Source organism: Pseudorasbora parva, chromosome 9 (assembly GCF_024679245.1).
Source record: "Pseudorasbora parva isolate DD20220531a chromosome 9, ASM2467924v1, whole genome shotgun sequence".
In the NCBI taxonomy this organism is placed as follows: domain Eukaryota; kingdom Metazoa; phylum Chordata; class Actinopteri; order Cypriniformes; family Gobionidae; genus Pseudorasbora; species Pseudorasbora parva.
Window position 1 is genome coordinate 33,996,674 of NC_090180.1, and position 21,132 is coordinate 34,017,805.

The 21,132-nt window shown below is 35.5% G+C and overlaps 1 protein-coding gene across 2 annotated transcripts; it reads left to right on the forward strand.

The window, feature by feature from the left end:
• The first annotated feature begins 5,740 nt into the window (after positions 1–5,740).
• On the forward strand, positions 5,741–20,631 carry golim4b (golgi integral membrane protein 4b). 2 transcript variants are annotated; one of them, XM_067453230.1, is made up of 13 exons: positions 5,741–6,281; positions 8,487–8,561; positions 8,741–8,790; positions 8,910–8,963; positions 9,075–9,225; positions 9,365–9,447; positions 11,761–11,844; positions 15,984–16,317; positions 16,515–16,594; positions 18,017–18,172; positions 19,692–19,760; positions 19,865–19,934; positions 20,149–20,631. In XM_067453230.1, the coding sequence occupies exons 1-13, from the start codon at positions 6,095–6,097 to the stop codon at positions 20,157–20,159; spliced, it is 1,404 nt and encodes a 467-aa protein (XP_067309331.1). In that variant the 5' UTR covers positions 5,741–6,094; the 3' UTR covers positions 20,160–20,631. The 2 variants fall into 2 exon arrangements, with proteins under 2 accessions (XP_067309331.1, XP_067309332.1); XM_067453231.1 differs by having other exon boundaries at positions 5,742–6,281; positions 19,865–19,952; positions 20,149–20,629.
• Positions 20,632–21,132: the final 501 nt, after the last annotated feature.

The following is a 21,132-nucleotide window of genomic DNA, read 5'->3' on the forward strand; positions in this document are numbered from 1 at the left end:
GGCTATTTTTTAAAATCTTATTAAATGTATGCATTTCATGTTAAATTCTTACATTTGATTAATAAATGCAGTTATAATAGTAAGACACTAGGGCTTTTACCAATCAAATTATTTAATTTAAACTGCAAAAATAAAACAGCAATAAATAATGTTGTAAGATTGATGTTCTAAATGTTTGAATATACAAATAAAAAAATGCAATGATACTTTTAAACATGAAACTAAACCGCCGATAGGTGGCAGCAAGTGATCTTCTTAATGAGTGAGTCATAGACCCTTTTACTGTTTGTATACAATGATGACGTAGCAACGTAGAAACTGTGGCGAGAATCAGCAGCATGTCAAGCTACGTGAGCGGATTAAGCAACACAAACCGAGAAAGTTATTTTAAAAAGTTGACTTTATCAAATGGTATTCGGCTACCAGATCCGTGTACTATAGTGAAGTGGATAGAAGACGTTAGCAGGTATACAGTGGTCGGATATATACGTATTTAGTTGAGAAACCGAGCGTGTACACCCGAGACAAGCATATAAATCACTGGATGTTTTTGAATACGTTGTCTGTGGGCATGTACAGAATGTCCTTTATCCTTTTCCTTGCATTTTATGTTGTTATTGATTTGTATGTGTCGACACACTTCTGTTTAAAGTTTAATTTTGTAATGCTATAGTACTTTAATAGCAACTATGTTGCTTGCATACATTTCTCAGATGGTTATTTTGCAATTAAACTGTTAATAAAATCATTACAAATGAAATTGATAAGTACTGTGATTATTGATATGATAATCTGGGGGTGGGGGGTGGGAGGTTTATTATAAAGCATTAAGTTTCAAGTGCAGTAAATGTTTTACAAATGCAATTTTTTATGCAAGCATTTATGTCCTCGTTCCAATCAATGCATTATTCGCCTGCAGCCACAGGTACCGTCGGTTCTTCTGAAACGGCCGTGATCCTGTCGGAATCCTATAAAACTTAAGCACAATTACACAATTCACGATTGCAATGTATTTGAAATCGTGATAATGTTCAGCAAAACAGCTCCGTTTATATTGCTGCTCACTTGTTTTGATTTCTCCACGAATGTCTCACAAAGAGACAGGCAGCGCGAGCCTCAACGCGACTTTGTTACCAGAGATACACTCCATTATCAGTCGCTGTTTACATTGAATATAATAATAAATAAATTATTATCTGGTTATTTTAATGTTTTATTTGTCCTGTCGGGAAAGTAAAACCCTCTTTGATTTGTCCCAGACAAAGATAATGTGGAGCCCTTACAGTCAGCCCTGTGTGTTCATTCATGATTTCTGTCGTGCTGTAAAGCGGAGGTGATTGGTTCATGTCATGAGCGCTGCCGTTTGTTTGAACTGAGGGCTACAGTGATCGGTGAATGTCACACCATAGACTGTTAAAAAAATAGGTCACGCCACATTAGAGCATTTCCCCTTATTATTGTTAACAACTTCACCCCCCACCCCCGAAAGAAAACTCATCGGATCTACATTCATTCACTCGTTCAAGTTAACTATATTAGTGGACTAAAGTAGTAAGGGTTTAGGGAGCGAAGTTGGATTCAACCCTGGAGAACGACAGATGACGTCAAATGCTGAGATTTTTTTCCCACTAATCAGCGATTTGTAAATCATGCACGAAAAATGAGGAATCTAGCCAAAATCTCTTTTTCCGTGCATTAATCTAAACTAAACAAAAAAGTATAAAAGGGCTGTTTGATCTTTTCTCTTTACTCCATTACAAAGAGGAAATGAAATGACCAGATGGTGCTCCGTTGGATTTTTCTGACATCCTTTACTCTTCCCTGATGACCTCTGGCCTACTTTCTGTAAGATCTGAATTTCTGCCATCTGAATTTGATGATCTGAATTTTAGAACATTGAATTTGATGATCTGAATTTTAGAACTTTGAATTTGATGATCTGAATTTTAGAACATTGAATTTGATGATCTGAATTTTAGAACTTTGAATTTGATGATCTGAATTTTAGAACATTGAATTTGATGATCTGAATTTTAGAACTTTGAATTTGATGATCTGAATTTTAGAACTTTGAATTTGATGATCTGAATTTTAGAACTTTGAATTTGATGATCTGAATTTTAGAACATTGAATTTGATGATCTGAATTTTAGAACTTTGAATTTGATGATCTGAATTTTAGAACATTGAATTTGATGATCTGAATTTCTTCTTCATCTGAAATCTTGAATCTGTATTTTCAAAAACTGAATATTTACAGTCTATTAATTCAGAACAAAATATCTGCTGTTTGAAAATACATGTCTATACAATTTCGACATAAAAACATTTCAGATGTGTTCAATTTCAAAGGTTCTATATTCAACATTTTTAAAAATTCAAATTCAGTACTATGTAAAATGCAACATAATATTCAATTCTGTTAGATTACACGTGTCAATAATTCAGATTTATACAATTCAAATTCAGATCATTTTGTCATATTTCTAGCTCCATAGGAAAAGGATAAAGGACATTCTGTACATGCCCACAGACAACGTATTCAAAAACATCCAGTGATTTATATGCTTGTCTCGGGTGTACACGCTCGGTTTCTCAACTAAATACGTATATATCCGACCACTGTATACCTGCTAACGTCTTCTATCCACTTCACTATAGTACACGGATCTGGTAGCCGAATACCATTTGATAAAGTCAACTTTTTAAAATAACTTTCTCGGTTTGTGTTGCTTAATCCGCTCACGTAGCTTGACATGCTGCTGATTCTCGCCACAGTTTCTACGTTGCTACGTCATCATTGTATACAAACAGTAAAAGGGTCTATGACTCACTCATTAAGAAGATCACTTGCTGCCACCTATCGGCGGTTTAGTTTCATGTTTAAAAGTATCATTGCATTTTTTTATTTGTATATTCAAACATTTAGAACATCAATCTTACAACATTATTTATTGCTGTTTTATTTTTGCAGTTTAAATTAAATAATTTGATTGGTAAAAGCCCTAGTGTCTTACTATTATAACTGCATTTATTAATCAAATGTAAGAATTTAACATGAAATGCATACATTTAATAAGATTTTAAAAAATAGCCTTTATAAAATGACAACGGCCTGGGGTAAATATCACAAATATGCAGATTTAAGTATGAGGCCTATGTAAAAGCTGATAGAGCACTGATGAGAAAATTGCTTCAAAATCAATATATTTAATCCCGCCAATACACTGTACAGTACATACAATTTGCCATGTACTCTACCTGATAGGCCGGAAGTTAATCACTATCAAATCAAATTTTAAAACTTGTGACAATGCTCAGCGCTATAGTGTAAATGTTTTTTACTTGAAGCAAATGCTACCTTTACCTTTATTTTCTTGTCAGAGTGCACCAAAATGCTCCGTTTACACATTAAAAACTACTGGGAGGCAATGCCCCAGAGAGCCCCCTAAATGTATTTCATTCGGAAACGTGTCACCTTTTTCACCACTTGTCAGTTTGCAGGTATGTATTTGAGGGTATATGGGGCGATTTCAGATTCAGCCGAGGTCTGTTCAACAAAATAGTAGTCTTATAGCAGTAGAAGACTACCGCTTCTTAAACTGTACAGGGCAGGTCCTAGATTACGCAACTTTTCTGTGCAACTTAACGCGTTTCACAGAAACAAATGTTTATCTGATAATATAAAATATCTAAAATATTAATCAGCACCCGGCCTGTCTTATTTAATTGTGTGGTAAACCACACGAAGAATGAGAAATCTCTTTTTCCGTGCATTAATCTAAAATAAACAAAAAAGTATAAAAGGGCTGTTTGATCTTTTCTCTTTACTCCATTACAAAGAGGAAATGAAATGACCAGATGGTGCTCCGTTGGATTTTTCTGACATCCTTTACTCTTCCCTGATGACCTCTGGCCTACTTTCTGTAAGATCTGAATTTCTGCCATCTGAATTTGATGATCTGAATTTTAGAACTTTGAATTTGATGATCTGAATTTTAGAACTTTGAATTTGATGATCTGAATTTTAGAACTTTGAATTTGATGATCTGAATTTTAGAACATTGAATTTGATGATCTGAATTTTAGAACTTTGAATTTGATGATCTGAATTTTAGAACATTGAATTTGATGATCTGAATTTCTTCTTCATCTGAAATCTTGAATCTGTATTTTCAAAAACTGAATATTTACAGTCTATTAATTCAGAACAAAATATCTGCTGTTTGAAAATACATGTCTATACAATTTCGACATAAAAACATTTCAGATGTGTTCAATTTCAAAGGTTCTATATTCAACATTTTTAAAAATTAAAATTCAGTACTATGTAAAATGCAACATAATATTCAATTCTGTTAGATTACACGTGTCAATAATTCAGATTTATACAATTCAAATTCAGATCATTTTGTCATATTTCTAGCTCCATAACAGTGCAGACAGCAAAACATTTGTGCAATCATTTTGTCTGCGTCCATCACATATCGCGCTGTTTTACTTCTTTTCACCGATTAAGAACGTCTTGGGCTGTTTTGCCAGTGTACAGTGTAAATGCAAATATCGGATACGGGTCGCTTTTGAAAAGATGATGTAAGCGGGTCGTCAAAAACTCAGATATAGTCACCAAATCGGAATTGTGCTTCAAGACCTGCAGTGTAAATGCAGCCAAAGACTGACAAACACAAGGAGCTTATAAAGGGAAGAAATCAAGAGAGAACAGGTGGGAGAAATCAAACACTAATCAGATCATAAGGGGGAGGGATCAGACAATGACAGGAGCACATACTCCACATAACAAAACCCACATGTGCACACAAGACAGGACAGGCATGTCAAACTACTTAACTAAGTTAAGTAAATTTAACAAAACTTTAAGTAAATGTAACAAAGCTTTTCAAATAATATACCATTAAAATAAACCATATTTTTAAATTGTATATGCTTTACTTAAAAACATCTAAGCAGATAATACACTAGATATCGTGACCATATCTACACATAATAAAAGTAGCCTAAAATGCGATAGATTGATTTGTTTGAGTAGAAAATGAATGCCACAACATCGCAAGTTATTAAATCTAACAACAATGATACGGATACAGTAGTGTAAATACATTTGGAAAACAGCAAATAAATAAATAAATAAACCGTATTGATTATTAATTCCTCAATGCCTGATGCTAAATTGAGACTATATTAAAAATATATATATATATTGTTGATATTTATATGCTTTAATTTCTTCATGCTTGAATTGAGTACTCCGAGTCAGAGGCGGACAGTATGGAGTATTTTTACTTTCCAAATAATTTTGTTTTTCAAGTATATGTACTTTATCTGTGTTCTTCTTTAAGCCTACTTCACAACATTCCAAAACATAATATTGTAATTTTTACTGCACTTCGTTTCATATTAAATATCTTTTAATACTTAATTACATTAAAAATTTAGTGCTGTATACTTTTACTCAAGTAAAAGTAATACAAATTTGACTTGAGAAACTAGACTTACGTATGTAGTAATTATAATAATTAAAGGTTAAAAAATAAAAAAAAAATAAAAAAACTACAGCTTTTATTTATGAAATGTAGTGCGGTAAAAAGTATGACATTATATATTAAGGTTTGGAATGTAATGAAGTAAAAGTTTTCCAAAGAAAAACACTACATGAAAAATCTACGCGGTAGAGAGATGGTAGGCTATGACTTTCAGATAAACAGGCTATAAAATTTAAATGTACATGTGCGCACTGGCCTCTGGGTGGCACTGTACTCAAAAGGGAGGAGCTGGCGAGCGCAAACTGACTCTAATGATAGTCCTTTCTGAATGACACGTATGAAAGTTTTGAAATAGCCAATTCATAGGCCATTAGTCGCTCTTACTTTTTCCGTAAGGGATAAGAAGCCTATAATTAAGCTAACCAGAAAAGTAGGCCCATACGAGAAAGCAACCGGTGCGTCCATTAAACGGGACAGCATCGCAATTGGAAAAAATAAACAGACGGATCATTGTGGCTTTCCTAAACATTTACGTTACAGAAGAATCGGATGGCACATAGTCTTTTCCATCTACTCAAGAAGAGGAGGAAAAGATGGGGAAAGGAATTTGTTCGAGACGGCAGAGAAGAATATTCCAGTCTTTCCTACTTCTCATCTTCGTTTGCGGGACGTTGTGCGCTTTCATGATCTCATATGAGATGCATAAAGAGCTGAAAAAGACCGAGGCGACGGCTTTGAAGTACCAGCAGCATCAAGAGTCACTTTCTGCGCAGCTGCAAGGTAGAAAATTAATGGAAAGCTCCTACAGTGAAGGCACTTTGTATTAGATGTTTGATTAGGGATTAACTGATTGTTTTGAGATATCTGATACATGCCTCCGGAGATTTCTATTCAAAATGTGGCCTGTATGTTAAGTCCTTTTATGCATAATAGTTGGCACGTAATAATTGAGTAGAACAGCATCAAGATTTTCTTGTGAACAACATTCCTTGAGAATATTTGTTTGCTTTCATTTGATAGTGCTTTGTGTCTCTTCAAGCTTTTGAATGGGGACCTTTGACAAACATCGGATAACACTACACTGAGGATTTTCGCCTCTCTGTGCCAGATTACACTGCTCATAATATCTGGGGAATGTCATGAAACCTAGCTGTTAAGAAATGTCCACATCACATTTCAGCCCAAAAGAAAACAATAATATGAAATATATTTTGGCAAATTTATAAACAGTTGTAAAGAATCATCTGAATCCAAGGGAGTCAGTTTGGAATAGATTTGCAATATGACCTTTCGGATTCAGAATGGAGCCAGATATGTGTTAGAGCCCAGAATTTGTCAATTAATACTAGATGCTAGAATACTTCTAGAATACTAATGCGTATTTATGTCACCCCTGAAAAGTTAAATGTACTGACTAATCCAAGCTTTACAATGTCAGTGAATGGGAGCCTAAGATTTGAAGCTCAAAAAAGTGCACCATCCATTGTAAAACTAATCCACACGGCTCCGGGGGTTAATAAAGGCTTTCTGAAAGGTTTTTGTAAGGAAAGTATGCATATTTAAAACATTATAAAGTAAAATATCTAGATTTCGCCAGACCACCAAAGTGTAACTAATGCTGAAATATAAACATCCCAGATATCTTGTTTTAAAAGGCAAAAACATAAGGAATTATTCTACTGTTGTATCTGGAAATGTGAGGTGAGCAAAACATTGGAGGTGGTGGGGTTACAACACTAATTTCCTCTATCTTAAAACCAATTCCAGTGACCCCTGAAATACGTGCTTTGGGTTTAATTCCTGTAAGTTAATCATTATCTTTTTATTATTTATCTTGAAAACTGAAAGACTTTTCAATTCAAAAATACAAATTTTGCTAGCATTTTACTGGAAGAACATAGAGGTCCATCCACTGATCATTGGTTGAAAAATCTGTCACATTGTATTGCATGGGAAAGAATAACCTACGGTTATAAAGGACAAACTAAAAGATTACCATAAAATGTGTGAACTTTTTATAATTTTGGGGGGAAATAATATGCGTCTTAGGAATTATATAATAACTTATTTACCTGTTTAATATATTTTTAATTTTTGTATTTAAAATGTTTTTGTAAAAAATTTTTTTGGGGAAAAACATGGACAACAAGAATACACCCCGCCCCCCCCCCACCACCACCCCACACACACACACACACACACACACACACACACACACACACAAAAAAAGTGTTATATACATTTTATCTATATTTGAACTACATTCCCATTCTTTCCCCATCCACCCACCCACCCACCGTCAGCAACCAAAAAAATCAATGACACAGGTAAAAAGTTATTATATAATGCCTAAGACAGACTTATTTAAAATATTATTATTGATTATTGTCCACGTAACTTTGCTTTCTCAATGTTAGGTGGTCTCTTAATTTTTTCCGGTTGTGTGTGTATGTATATATATATATATATATATATATATATATATATATATACATATACATATACACATATATATATATATTATATAGTTAGAGGACTCAGAGGACCGTTAGGCAATAGTTATTATACTGTAATGTGCCTGGTATTGTCTCTCTCATAATTTATTTCTTTAGTTTTTTGTTAATGTATTACAGTTTATATATATATATATATATATATATATATATATATATATATATATATATATATATATATATATATATATATATATATATATATGTGTTTATATATATATATATATATATATAAATTATATATATATATAATTTAAATTAAATAAATAAATATTGTAGTGATATATATATATATATATATATATATATATATATATATATATATATATATAAATGTTAATAATTAATTTTTTCATGTGTCACTATTGAGAATTAGTGCATTATAGTAATGATTATGGAGTACAACAACTTGATCAATAATAAGGTGGCAATATTGTTTTTACAAATAATATGCTTTCCTCTCTCTTTTCAGTGGTATATGAGCATCATTCTAAACTAGAGAAATCCCTCCAGAAAGAGAGACTCGAGCATAAGAAGGCTGAAGAGGGTAATGTCCTGTTCATTTGCACAATAATTGTTTTCCTGATTTACACAACCCACTTAATCTGGATGCGATTTGATAATGATGATGATAGATAATGAATGATAATGAGTCCGGGTTGTGCTGAATGCAGTGTGGTACATGTTTGTTTTTAAAAGCCTCTATTGATTGTCAATACATCATAGATTTCCTTGTGTTTAAGCGGGAATCACAGAAGGCCCTCAACAAAGAAAAGGTAATTTAAAACGTATGGTGTTTTGATTACTAAATGATGTGTAAACACGATAGAGCTGAAAATGCCATTCCAGCTGTTGTGGATGCATAATAAAATTGCTGTTTTATTCGGCCTAACAGCAAGAATCAACCTATCGACTGAACGCTCTGCAGACAGAGCATCAAATACTGAAGGTGAGATGACCTTCATAATTCAAGTTCTTAAAAAGTAATTCTGTATGTGGATGATGTTAAACATAATAATTCTTCCTTGGATATCAAACTCTTTTGCATACGACTAATCAGTCCCAGCATGAAGACTTAAAGATGCAATACTATGAACTTCAAGAGAAGCACCAGAATCAAGGGCAGGATCATGAACATGTGCTGGATGAGCACAGGCTGGAAATAGACAACCTGCAGAGAGAGAAGGAGGTTGAAATATCCAGACTGAAAGGTAAGCCAGAGTACTACTCTTATTCTTGTATATGTATTCAGAGTCATCAGATTTATGGCTCAGACCAAATCCATTTCCGTACATATAAAATGCACCTGACCAAACACATTTGCTAGAGTCACCCATTTCCTTCTTGTAGAGAACATGTATAACCTTCGAGAGGAGAACAGACAGCTGCGGAAAGCTCACCAGGACATCTATACACAGTTACTTGATGTGCAGGTCAGAGAAACTACAAAGGATTCTGAGATGCATTGTGTGAGGTTTAATGGGAAATTGAATATGCATGTAGTTTTTCAGTTAAGGATAAATAATATTGCTGTTCAGTTTGTAGTTCTAAACCTTAAAGGGGTGGTAAAACACAATTTCACTTTTCTAACTTAGCTAGTGTGTAATGTTGCTGTTTGAGCACAAACAACATCTGTTAAAAGTTACAACATTTAAATTTTATAGCAAAGGGAGATATTTGCTTTTAAAGAAATCAATTTCTAAGGACTACAGCAAACCATTGGTTGGGACTACAGACATTCGTCCAGGGTTGCTGACATCACCAACCCCAATATTTACATAAATCCCTCCTCTGAGAATATCAAATTAGGGGGGTGAGGCCATTTTTTATTGCTGTGGAGAAGAGTTGTTGTGGTATAGTTAGTAGGCTGAAGTGTTGCGCAATGCAGACGAAACGCTGTTATTTTAATCCGGATTGCAGGTCCACTTTGTTCAGCCTTCCTAGGGATGGGGGAATTAGACCGTAGACACACTGCAAGCGTGGCGTTTCTGTTGCGTGTCAGCCGTGGGGTGGCTGCGTGGCGTTTTCTTTGCCTTTGCACACCAGAAATGTGTCTGACGCGTAGGTGTCATACCCAGGGAAGCCCTATACTTCATGTTAAACATAAATATATAGCCTGTACTGATACAGCACAGACAATGCCGGCACTCTGCAGTATAGACTATACATATCTATGGTATTGACAGCAAAATAGGCTGCAGAATATTACATTCTGTATTGACCTGCAATAGTTGAAAATCGATAATTATTATTATTATTTATTTAAATTACAGTTATATCTGCATTTATGTCATACTTTCAAACATCAAAATGTCATTTATTAATGTGTATTCGTGTTAAAATGACATATAGACATCTTTTCCTATTCTATTTTGCCTGGAAACGCTTCCAACACGCTTGTGTATCGCATGAAAAATAGGCGTCGGTTCTATTTCTAGCATCCACACGTTTTCGGCACCGCTCGAGCCGCACGTGTCACGCAGGCAGTGTGCAAACTCTAACCTGTTAACATGGGAGCTGTAATAAAAACGGCCACGCAGCCGAGACAGTCCCGCCACGCTTGCAGTGTGTTGTGTGTCGCCGGCCTTAGGGATCAATGGTTAAAATGTATTTATAAACTCAGTCCCTCATCATTTTTACCCAAATCTCACTCTCTGTGCTGCACATTTTACGGAGTAAAGCTTCCACATTCATACTTAACGTTACAATTTTTTTTAAATCTCAACAGCGAACTTGCTGAATAGCTTTTATGTATTGTTTATCTACATGCTTGTTTATCTACAGTCATGCTTAACATGGTTCTGTGTTTGATTTGGCTATAGTAAAGCCAATGTTTAGTGTTCGTTTTGGGTAAATAGTTCTTGCGACAGATATTTTGCTATAATTGTTCTAAAAATACACTATACACTATAGATCCGCAGTCTTTACAGATTACCGGTGCACGAGGCGGTTAGCGAATCAAAACACAGGTGGGCCAGCTAACCAATCTAAGCCCATTGCGTATTTTTGAGGGACTGGCTTCATAGAACCCGGATGTCACAAATCAGGCCTCTGGGGCTCCCTCTGATCGCCACCAGAGGGCTCCTTCACCTCAATATTTATCACCATTCCGGACTTCATTGCCCATAATCCTTTGCCCTGACTCATCAGCCATCATTGTTTACACCTGTGTGCCATTAGCCTCATCACCTCAGTCTATATAAACCTGGTTCACTCTGCCATTCAAGGCGAAGTCTTGTAAAGTGTAACCACTACAATTCTGAGTGTTCTATCATGGTTTCATGTCTCTTGGTTTTTGATCACCTGCCTGTTTCTGGCCTGCTCTCTTGCCTACGTTCCTTGCCTTGTTGTGTTTGTTTGTTTGGACTGCCTACATGTATGTTGATCTTGCCTGTACTCTAGACTTCGATTGTGGATTGTTGTCTCAATAAAATTGCATTTGGATCCTCAATCTGACTCATTGTTACACCGGAAACCATCAGACCGTTTTTACAAGAAGGGACAGAACAGTGTAGAATAAAGGTAAAAGGTTTTTTTTTTTTTAAACGAAGCATGAACACATGTTACAGTGCAACCCACAAACACAATTAAGCCATCGAAAGAATGTGTTTTACAACCCCTTTAATTCCAGAGGGAACCCATGGCAAATTAACCTATGGGTTGCTCTACATGAAGAATAAAAGTCTGTATTGTGTACGATTCCATTCAAGACTGACATACTGAAATTACACAATTCACCATTTCAGGAACAGCACAAGAACCTGCAAGCTTCAAAAGATCATCTCAAACTTGCATTAGAAGACCATAAAAATGCACTTGTTGCAGCTCAGGTAACTCACAGTCATGATTACTGTTATAAGTTTACAATAATCTAGATATATTGGTGTGTATGCTTTAAAGTACATCACATTTTGCCACTGCATGCTGCAACGTTTTAAACAAATAAAAGAACAAATCAGCTCATAATAGAACAATTGTATTTTGCATGTGCATTACAAAACAATGGCGCTCCTATACAGTTTTGAATACAGTATATGTATGAAATACAGTTATACAGTATGAAAGTCTATACAATAAAAGTTCTGTCATGACATCTCTCTGAGTGTTTGGCATGGTAATTGATATGATATGTTGATATATTTGGTCTTGATCTGCTACACTGCTGCTGTTGGTTATTGCGGCTGCCGCAGACTAAGTAAGGGACTTGCTACTGCCAATACATACATGACACGCAGCAGTGAGCAAGTAAGACATGCTGCTGCTGTACAATATAGCATGCATGGATTACCCGTTGTAGATCTATCCAGATCGAGCTGGTGAAGGTGGAGGGTTTCTGAAAGCGCTCGGCAACTGCTACACTGAATGCTGACCAAGTATATGAGGGTTTAGCAGCAAGCTCATTGGCTACTGATAATGCAGGAACCAAATCGGCTGTGTCAACTAGAGTTTCATGACAGAACTTGTATTTGTTGACTGTAATCAAGCTAGACTCTTTAAGATAATATGGACAACAAAACCAGCCATAAGGATAGATTTTATGAGAATTGAGAAAGCTGAAAGTTGGTGTATGGTTTGTTAGGATATGATAATATTTGGCTGATATACAACTATTTGATAATCTGGAATCTGAGGGTGCAAAAAAAATAAAAATTGAGAAAATTGCCTTTGAAGTTGTCCAAATGAAATTCTAAGCAATGCATATTACTACTAATAGTACCTTTTGATATATTTACGGTATACAGTGAGGCAAAAAAGTATTTAGTCAGCCACCAATTGTTTAAGTTCTCCCACGTAAAAATATGAGAGTGGCCTCTAATTTTAATAATTTTCAAATAAATTATTTAAAAATCAGACAATTTTTAAAGTAAAAAATTGTTAAAGTGTACACTGATGGAAAATAAGTATATTGTAAATAACAAAAGTTATACCTCAATGCTTTGTTATACCCTTTGTTGGCAATGACAGAGGTCAAAAGTTCTTACACACTGTTGCCGGTAGTTTGGCCCATTCCTCCATGCAGATCTCCTCTAGAGCAGTGATGTTTTGAGGCTGTCATTGGGCAACCCGGATTTTCAAAGATTTTCTATGGGGTTGAGATCTGGAGACTGGCTAGGCCACTCCAGGACCTTGAAATACTTCTTACGAAGCCCCTCCTTCGTTGCCCGGGCAGTGTGTTTGGGTTAGTCACTTTCATCTGACATTCTCCCAATCCTCTTTTGGATCATCAAAATGCTCTCTAGCAAACTTCAGACAGGCCCGGACATGTACTGGCTTAAGCAGGGGGACACGTCTGGCACTGCAGGATTTGAGTCCCTGGCAGCATAGTGTGTTACTGATAGTAGCCTTTGTTACTTTGGTCCCAGCTCTCTGCAGGTCATTCACTGTGTGGTTCTGGGATTTTTGCTCACCATTCTTGTGATAATTTTGACCCCATGGAGAGAGATCTTGCCACAGATCGAGGGAGAATATCAGTGGTTTTGTATGTCTTCCATTTTCTAATAATTGCTCCCACAGTTAGTTTCTTCACACCAAGCTGCTTACCTATTGCAGATTCAGTCTTCCCATCCTGGTGCAGGTCTACAATTTTGTTTCTTGTGTCCTTTGACAGTTCTTTGGTCTTGGCCATAGTGGAGTTTGGATTCTGACTTTTTGAGGTTGTGGACAGGTGTCTTTAATACTGATAACGAGTTCAAACAGGTGCCATTAATACAGGTAACGAGTGGAGGACAGATGAGCCGCTTAAAGAAGAAGTTACAGGTCTGTGAGAGCCAGAATCTTGCTTTTTTTGTAAGTGACCAAATACATATCTCATTCTGTCTCTCATAGTTGAAGTGTACTTATGATGAAAATTAGGCCTCTCTCATATTTTTAAGTGGGAGAACATGCACAATTGGTGGAAAAAATACTTTTTTGCCCGACTGTAAATTAACAAAATATTTTCATGGAACATGATTTTTAATATACTGATTTTTGACATAAAAATCTATCATTTTGACCCATACAATGTATTGTTGGCTACTGCCACAAATATATCCATGCGACTCATGACATACACTGCTGTTCAAAGGTTTTTAATGTTTTTGAAAGAAGTCTTTTCTCAGGCTACATTTATTTGATTAAAAAATACAGTAATATTGTGAAATATTATTATAATTTGAAATAAGAGTTACATTTTTTCCTGTGATGGCAAAGCTGAATTTTTTTTAGCAGTCATTACTTCAGTCTGGAGTGTCGATCCTTTAGAAATCATTATAACAAGCTGTTGCTTAAGAAACATTTCTTATTATTTATGTTTAAACAATTATGCTGCTTAATATTTTTGCAGAAACAGTCATACATGTTTTTCAGGATTCTTTAATAGATAGAAATTTCAAAAGAACAGCATTTATTTTATTGTTTTTGTAACAGTGCCAAAGTTTCAATGTCACTTAATCAATTTATTGCATCCTTGCTATATAAAATTATCATTAGTAAAAGTTTCAAGTATCATCGTGTGTGTGTCACATGTTTTTCTACTATTGTTGGGACTTCAACCTGGTAAAAATGCAGAAAGTTTTGTGTGATGGGTAGGTTTAGGGGTAGTGAGTGTAAGGGGATAGTAAAAAAAAAAAAATACATCTATGGAGAGTCCTCAGAAAGATGTGTGTGTGACTGTGTATGTGTGGTCATGGTTTTGTGACATATCAGGACCAAAATGTGTATAATGACATGGGTATGACATGGGTATTACAAGGAGATTGTGACTTATGAGGAGATTCCCCATGTCCCCATTTTTCAAAAGGCTTATAAATCATAAAGAATGAGTTTTTTAATGTAAACTTTGCAGTTTGCAGTTTACCAGCCTACTAACTTAAACCTACTAATTGTGTTCTCATTTTATGCCATCTTATCCTACAAAGACAGCTGATGAAATGTGCAGCACTGCAGACACATGTGAAATGAAGTTTGTTAGAAGCTGGTTTCTAGAAATGTCTTGGAATCTTTTTCTATGCATCAGGCTGCAGGTTCAAGCAGTAAATACTACAAATGTGTTTCCTCCCTGGCAGTTGACCCTGTGTGAGTGATGCATGTTTGCCTGCCATTAACATTTTAATACTGTCATTATATCTGACTGGATATAAGGTGCCCCTTTGACACATTCTAACATTTAAACCTTACATTGCAGGTATTATTCTCTTCAGTAGCATCATGTAATATGTGGAAAAAAAACATTCCCAGATTGAAATGATTTATAAAGGTTAGAATATATAACATGCAATTATCTTGCATTATAAATTCAGTACATTTTCTCCTTGGTAGGTTATTTAATTTACATTTTGAATTATCTCTGTGTTGCTGAGTTAGCATTTCTCTCATAGCGTCGGGTCAGGTCTCATACTATTTAACTTTCATTACCCAATCCATGCATCACAAATTATCACATCCGAAATGTTAAATTCCATCCTAATTCAATATTTGAATGAAGCTTCCGGTAGAAGAGCTGAGGCAGTTAACAGAATCGCAATAAAACATCCAGTGCAATCTAAAATTAATAAATTTGCTACTGAACGCTACAGCTATATACTGAAGACAGTAGATAGTATCCCTAAATGAGGAGCTGGATAATAAGCCCATTCAGGTACCAATGGAAATGTAACATACAATGTTAAAAGACTCCCTCATTCATTATTTGGCTTTTCTTCCCTTTTATTTGTAAGAAAGCCTATGGAGTTGTCTACTGTTGACATGAATGTGTGCTGTTCACAGTCTCAGGTCACAAATGGATTAAGCCTTAATCCTTTTTTGAAATTATTCTCACTTCCTACTGCAGCTGAAGTATATATTCAAAGGCCATTTGGGCTAGTTTGTCAGCTTCAGAATGAGATGAGTCATGTAACTTAATAATGTAAATGTGTGACTGTGGCTAATTCAAGTGTCTTATCATCAGGCCACACCACACTTTGGTCATACGGATGTTTCTCCTTTACAGGTAGAAGGATATGAGGAAAATGGAAAAGGGTTATCCCCTCAAGGTGTGTTGGAGATTGAAAATAACAATGCGACCAAAGTGGCAATGAAGCAGCCTCGGAAAATTGATATTTTTGCTGAGGGAAATGGCAAGAAAGAGGAGAGAAGCACATCAAAGGATAGAGGAGGAGAGGATAAGGGGGAAAAGGCAGTGCTGGAACATTCCTTATCAAACCCAGAAGAGCTGGGCATTAACCCTCGCAACGCACTAAGCCAAAGCCCGGAGAAACAGACACAGACAGAGCCACTTCGCAGAACCAAAGTACACTTTGAGGCTTTGGATACAGTTATTGCTGGTAAGGACGCATATTTTTGTGGCAGGTATTGGCCTTTCTGATACTGCTGCTGTATTTTATGAAGCTAAGGGTTCTAGCACAGAAATCTAAAGTGTATGCTACCAACTTAGTTGCAGTTGTATAGCTGAGTATAATAACTCATTAAAGTATACATTTACATATATACATTGCTATTTTTGATTTCTGTTGAAATATAGGAAATGCCGTGCAATCGCATCATGTTATGGCTGTACGAGAAGATGCAAAAGATGTAGATGACACTCATAAGCATGACAAGGTGCGTACGGCAATGCCGTGTATGTGTAATTATACATTTTATTGCCAAAAGGATTGCGACACCCCTCCAAATCATTGAATTCAAGTGTTCCAATCACTTCCAGGAGTATGAAATCAAGCACCTAGGCATGCAGACGCTTCTACAAACATTTGTGAAAGAACGGGTCGCTCTCAGGATCTCAGTGAATTCAAGAGTGGTACCGTGAGGTTCCATTCGTGAACTTTCCTCACTACTAAATATACCACAGTCAACTGTTAGTGGTATTATAATGTTAATGGAAGCAGTTTGGTACAACAGCAGCTCAGCCATGAGAAGGCAAGAACAGTGCCTACGAGAGCTTTATGGAATGGGCTTCCATTGCCAAGCAACTGCATCCAAGGCTTATATCACCAAGTGCAATGCAAAACGTCAGATGCAGTGGTGTAAAGCAGGCTGCCACTGGACTCTAGAGCAGTGGAAACGTGTTCTCTGGACTGACATATCGCACTTCTCTGTATAGCAATCCTAAGGAGGAGTCTGGGTTTCCAGGAGAACAGTACTTGCTTAACTGCATTGTGCCAAGTGTAAAGTTTAGTGGAGGGGATATTATGGTGTGGGATTGTTTTTCAGGGGTTGGGCTTGGCCACTTAATGGAAGGAACTCTTAATGCTTCAGCATACAAAGACATTTTGGACAATTTCATGCTCCCAACATTGTGGGAATGAGTCCTGACCTCAACCCGATAGAACACCTTTGGAATGAATTAGAGTGGAGACTGTGAGACAATAATTAAGCCACATTAGTGCCGCACCTCACAAATACACGTCTAGAAGAATAGTCAAAAATAAAAGAAAAATTCCATAAACACAAAGCCTTCCCAAAAGTGTTATAAGAGATGTTATAGCTGCAAAGAGTGGGCCAACTCCATATTAAACCCTATGGATTAAGAATGGGATGTCATTAATATGTGTGTGCATAAAAAGGCAGGCATCCCCAAGCTTTTGGCAATATAGTGTATATACAGTAATGCCTCAGTTTCTTTTTTGGGATCTGCATTTGCAAATTTTCCTCTGCACTGAGTCTTTTCAGTGGCCCAAGTTTAAAGTGGTATTAAATCTGATTTGTAAAGATCAATGTGTTGATGCTGTTCAGAAATTAGATCTGTCACATGCAGAGACAGAAAAACTCATTTGAACCACTTACACACTGCATGAATGTAGACAAATTGCATGCAGTCATAAATGAATTATTCAATAACATCAAGGCAGTGTGGCGTAAACACTATGGCTGTACTTTCTCTGTATTATTTCTTGAAAAGCTCAATTATTTGACTGAAGTGCAAATGATAATTTCTTTAAAGTTTTATCACATGAAATTACATCATTTGAAGTTTAAGATTTCTATTAATGACGTATTCTCTCTTAAAATGGCTTCTTTGAGCAGGACCTAGGAGGAAAACTAAAGGTCCTAAAGGCAAAACTAAATATTGAGAACGAGGCCAACAACCAGAACGAAGATGAATTTAAAAAGGCAGAAGAGGAAACTGAGTACAAGACCAGTGTGAACAAGATCAGGCCTGAGGAAGATGAGCAGCTTGTGGTGAGTTAACAAGAAGGTTATAGAGACAAGCTCCTCTTCAATTATTCATGGATTAAAGTTTTTTTTAAGAAGAAGAGCTTAAAGAAATTAGTTTTTTTCAGCAACTATTGAAATTGGTCAAAAATTACAGTAAAGTCTTTTATTTTGTTACTAAAATGTTTTAAAATAGAAACATTTATATTTGTTATTTTGAACTTTCTATTCATAAAGTAATCCTAAAAAAACTGTATCAGGCTTTCCACAAAAATATTAAGACAGCACAAATGTTTAAAATATGAAATGCTGAGAACGGAATCAGCATATAAGAATGATTTCTAAAGGATCCTGTGACACCGAAGACTGGAGTAATGATGCTGAAAACTCAGCTTTGCATTCACAGGAATAAATTACATTAATTAAAATAGAAAATTTTAATAATATTTCACAGTGTTACTGTTTTATAGCTGTATTTTAAGCAAATAAATGCAGCCTTGGTGAGCGTAAGAGGCTTGCTTCAAAAACATTAATCTTAATGACACTAAACTTTTGAATGGAAGTTTCATTTTTATCATTGATATTTTACATCAAGATTAACTTTGCCGTCTTCTAACGCAAACTTAAAGGGTTAGTTCACCCAAAAATGAAATTGATGTCATTAATGACCCTAATGTCGTTCCTCACCCGTAAGACCTCCGTCCATCTTCAGAACACAGTTTAAGATATTTAATATTTAGTCCGAGAGCATATGTAAAGTCTATGCACACTATACAGTCCATGTCCAGAAAGGGAATAAAAACATCATCAAAGTAGTCCCTATGTGACATCAGTTAGTTAATTAGAATCTCTTGAAGCATCGAAAATACATTTTGGTCCAAAAATCACAAAAACTACAACTTTATTCAGCAGTGTCTTCTCTTCCCTGTTTACCCTGTTTCCCTGAATAAAGTCATAGTTTTTATTATTTTTGGACCGAAATGTATTTTCAGTGCTTCAAGAGATTCTAACTAACTAACTAACTAACTAACTGATGTCACATATGGACTACTTTGATGATGTTTGGATTCCCTTTCTGGACATGGACATTATAGTGTGCATACACTTGCTCTCGGACTAAATATAAAATATCTTAAACTGTGTTCCAAAGATGAACGGAGCTCTTACGGGTGTGGAACGATATTAGGGTAAGTCATGAATGACATATATTTCATTTTTGGGTGAACTAACCCTTTAAAGTAAATCTTTAATTTACTTTAATTTATCCTAATACTTTAATTCTGTAATCTAAAATACTAACCATTGAATACGTTTTGCAAATCTTAAAATCACCGTCCATTTTCGTATGTGTTGTAATGTAGCATTTTAAATGCCTAAATTTAGTTTTAATGTTTAATTTTTAATTGAGACAATTGTAATTTAAATGAATTTTAACATCATAAAAAAGCTGTAAACCTGTTGACAAAGTTGCTGGTAGTAGTTGCCAGCAGAAGAACTAAACCTGCTATGTTATGATAGGCAGATTACTGATGTACTATATCAATAGGTGGCAGGCAATCCAGAGCAGCAAAAGGACCAGCCGGATGAGCAATATGAGGACAATGTAGAGGATGAGGTGAGGGAATACAGGCATTGATGGACTGGTGTGCTGAGGAACTGATACAAAATGGTACATGAAAAATGACTTGTTCCCATCATCCCCACTGCAACATCCATTAGACTCTTGATGACTCAGTGCATGACAGAAAGAAGAGAGCAGAGGAGGAAGAGAGTGAAGAAGGTCCCTACAGTGAGTAATGGAGCACAGGTCAGCCAAATGCCCAAGAAGTCTATTCCTATCAATCAATTAGTGAGAAGCATGTAGAAAAGGGTTTCAACTTTGTACTTGAAAATGCAGAAGAGTGTATTCAGAATGTAAATGCACTATAATGTTTGACAGGCTGAATAGTGCATTTTGAAAACAGAAGATTTTAAATATCGTAACAAATAATGAATTGTTTCAGGGCCTCAATAAACTGAATGAAAACCCAGAAGCCGATGCCAATCAGGAGAGCTTCAAAGAAACATTAATGAAAAGAGGATGAGGAAGACCTTAAGGAAAGCAATCAAAAGCATGAGATGTGACCATTACTGCTTCTACTGTCTGCTAAATGGCTTTACACATCTCTTCTTGACTGGCAGAAAACTGAAGTGCATCAACTGTGATCACCTAGTGACTACTTATGTCTTGAACTTTCATGTACAAGGATTTGTTCGGCATTTATATTGAATCAAAGTATTGTATCTTCTTGATTTAAGGCGATATGAACTTGAACCCTGCTGAATGAAAACTAAAGTAAACATGCATTCCATATGGTAGAGAATATTTCAGTGATTTCTTATTGGCAGTTATTTATTTTTGAAATATCTGTGGGGAAAAAAGAAGAAAAAAGAAAAAGAAAATAAGAAGTTAAATAAATAAACTTAAAATAAAATGCTTTAAAATGTATATTTTTATCTTTCACATATCTTTGTAATGTAGGTAAAATAGATTAAAAAATCTATGTTTTTATGCTTTTCCTTTTTTCTTTTTGATCTTTTTGTATACATCTGGACTTTCTTTGTCAAGCATAAATATTAAATATTAAACATGAGCTCTGTTATTGTATTCTATTATTGTATTTTGAATGCTTCTCAGTAGGAACCTTAATGTTTGCATGTATTGAGAATTGTATTTAGATAAATAGCAATAGAAATATTTCATTTGCAAATAGAAGTGTGTGTGTGTGTGTGTGTGTGTGTGTGTGTGTGTGTGTGTGTGTGTGTGTGTGTGTGTGTGTGTGTGTGTGTGTGTGTGTGTGTGTGTGTGAGAGAGAGAGAGAGAGAGAGAGAGACACACACACACACACACACACACACACACACACACACACACACACACACACACACACACACACACCTGGTAATCCCTACGTTATGGGGACACGTGTGTGTGTGTGTGGTTATAG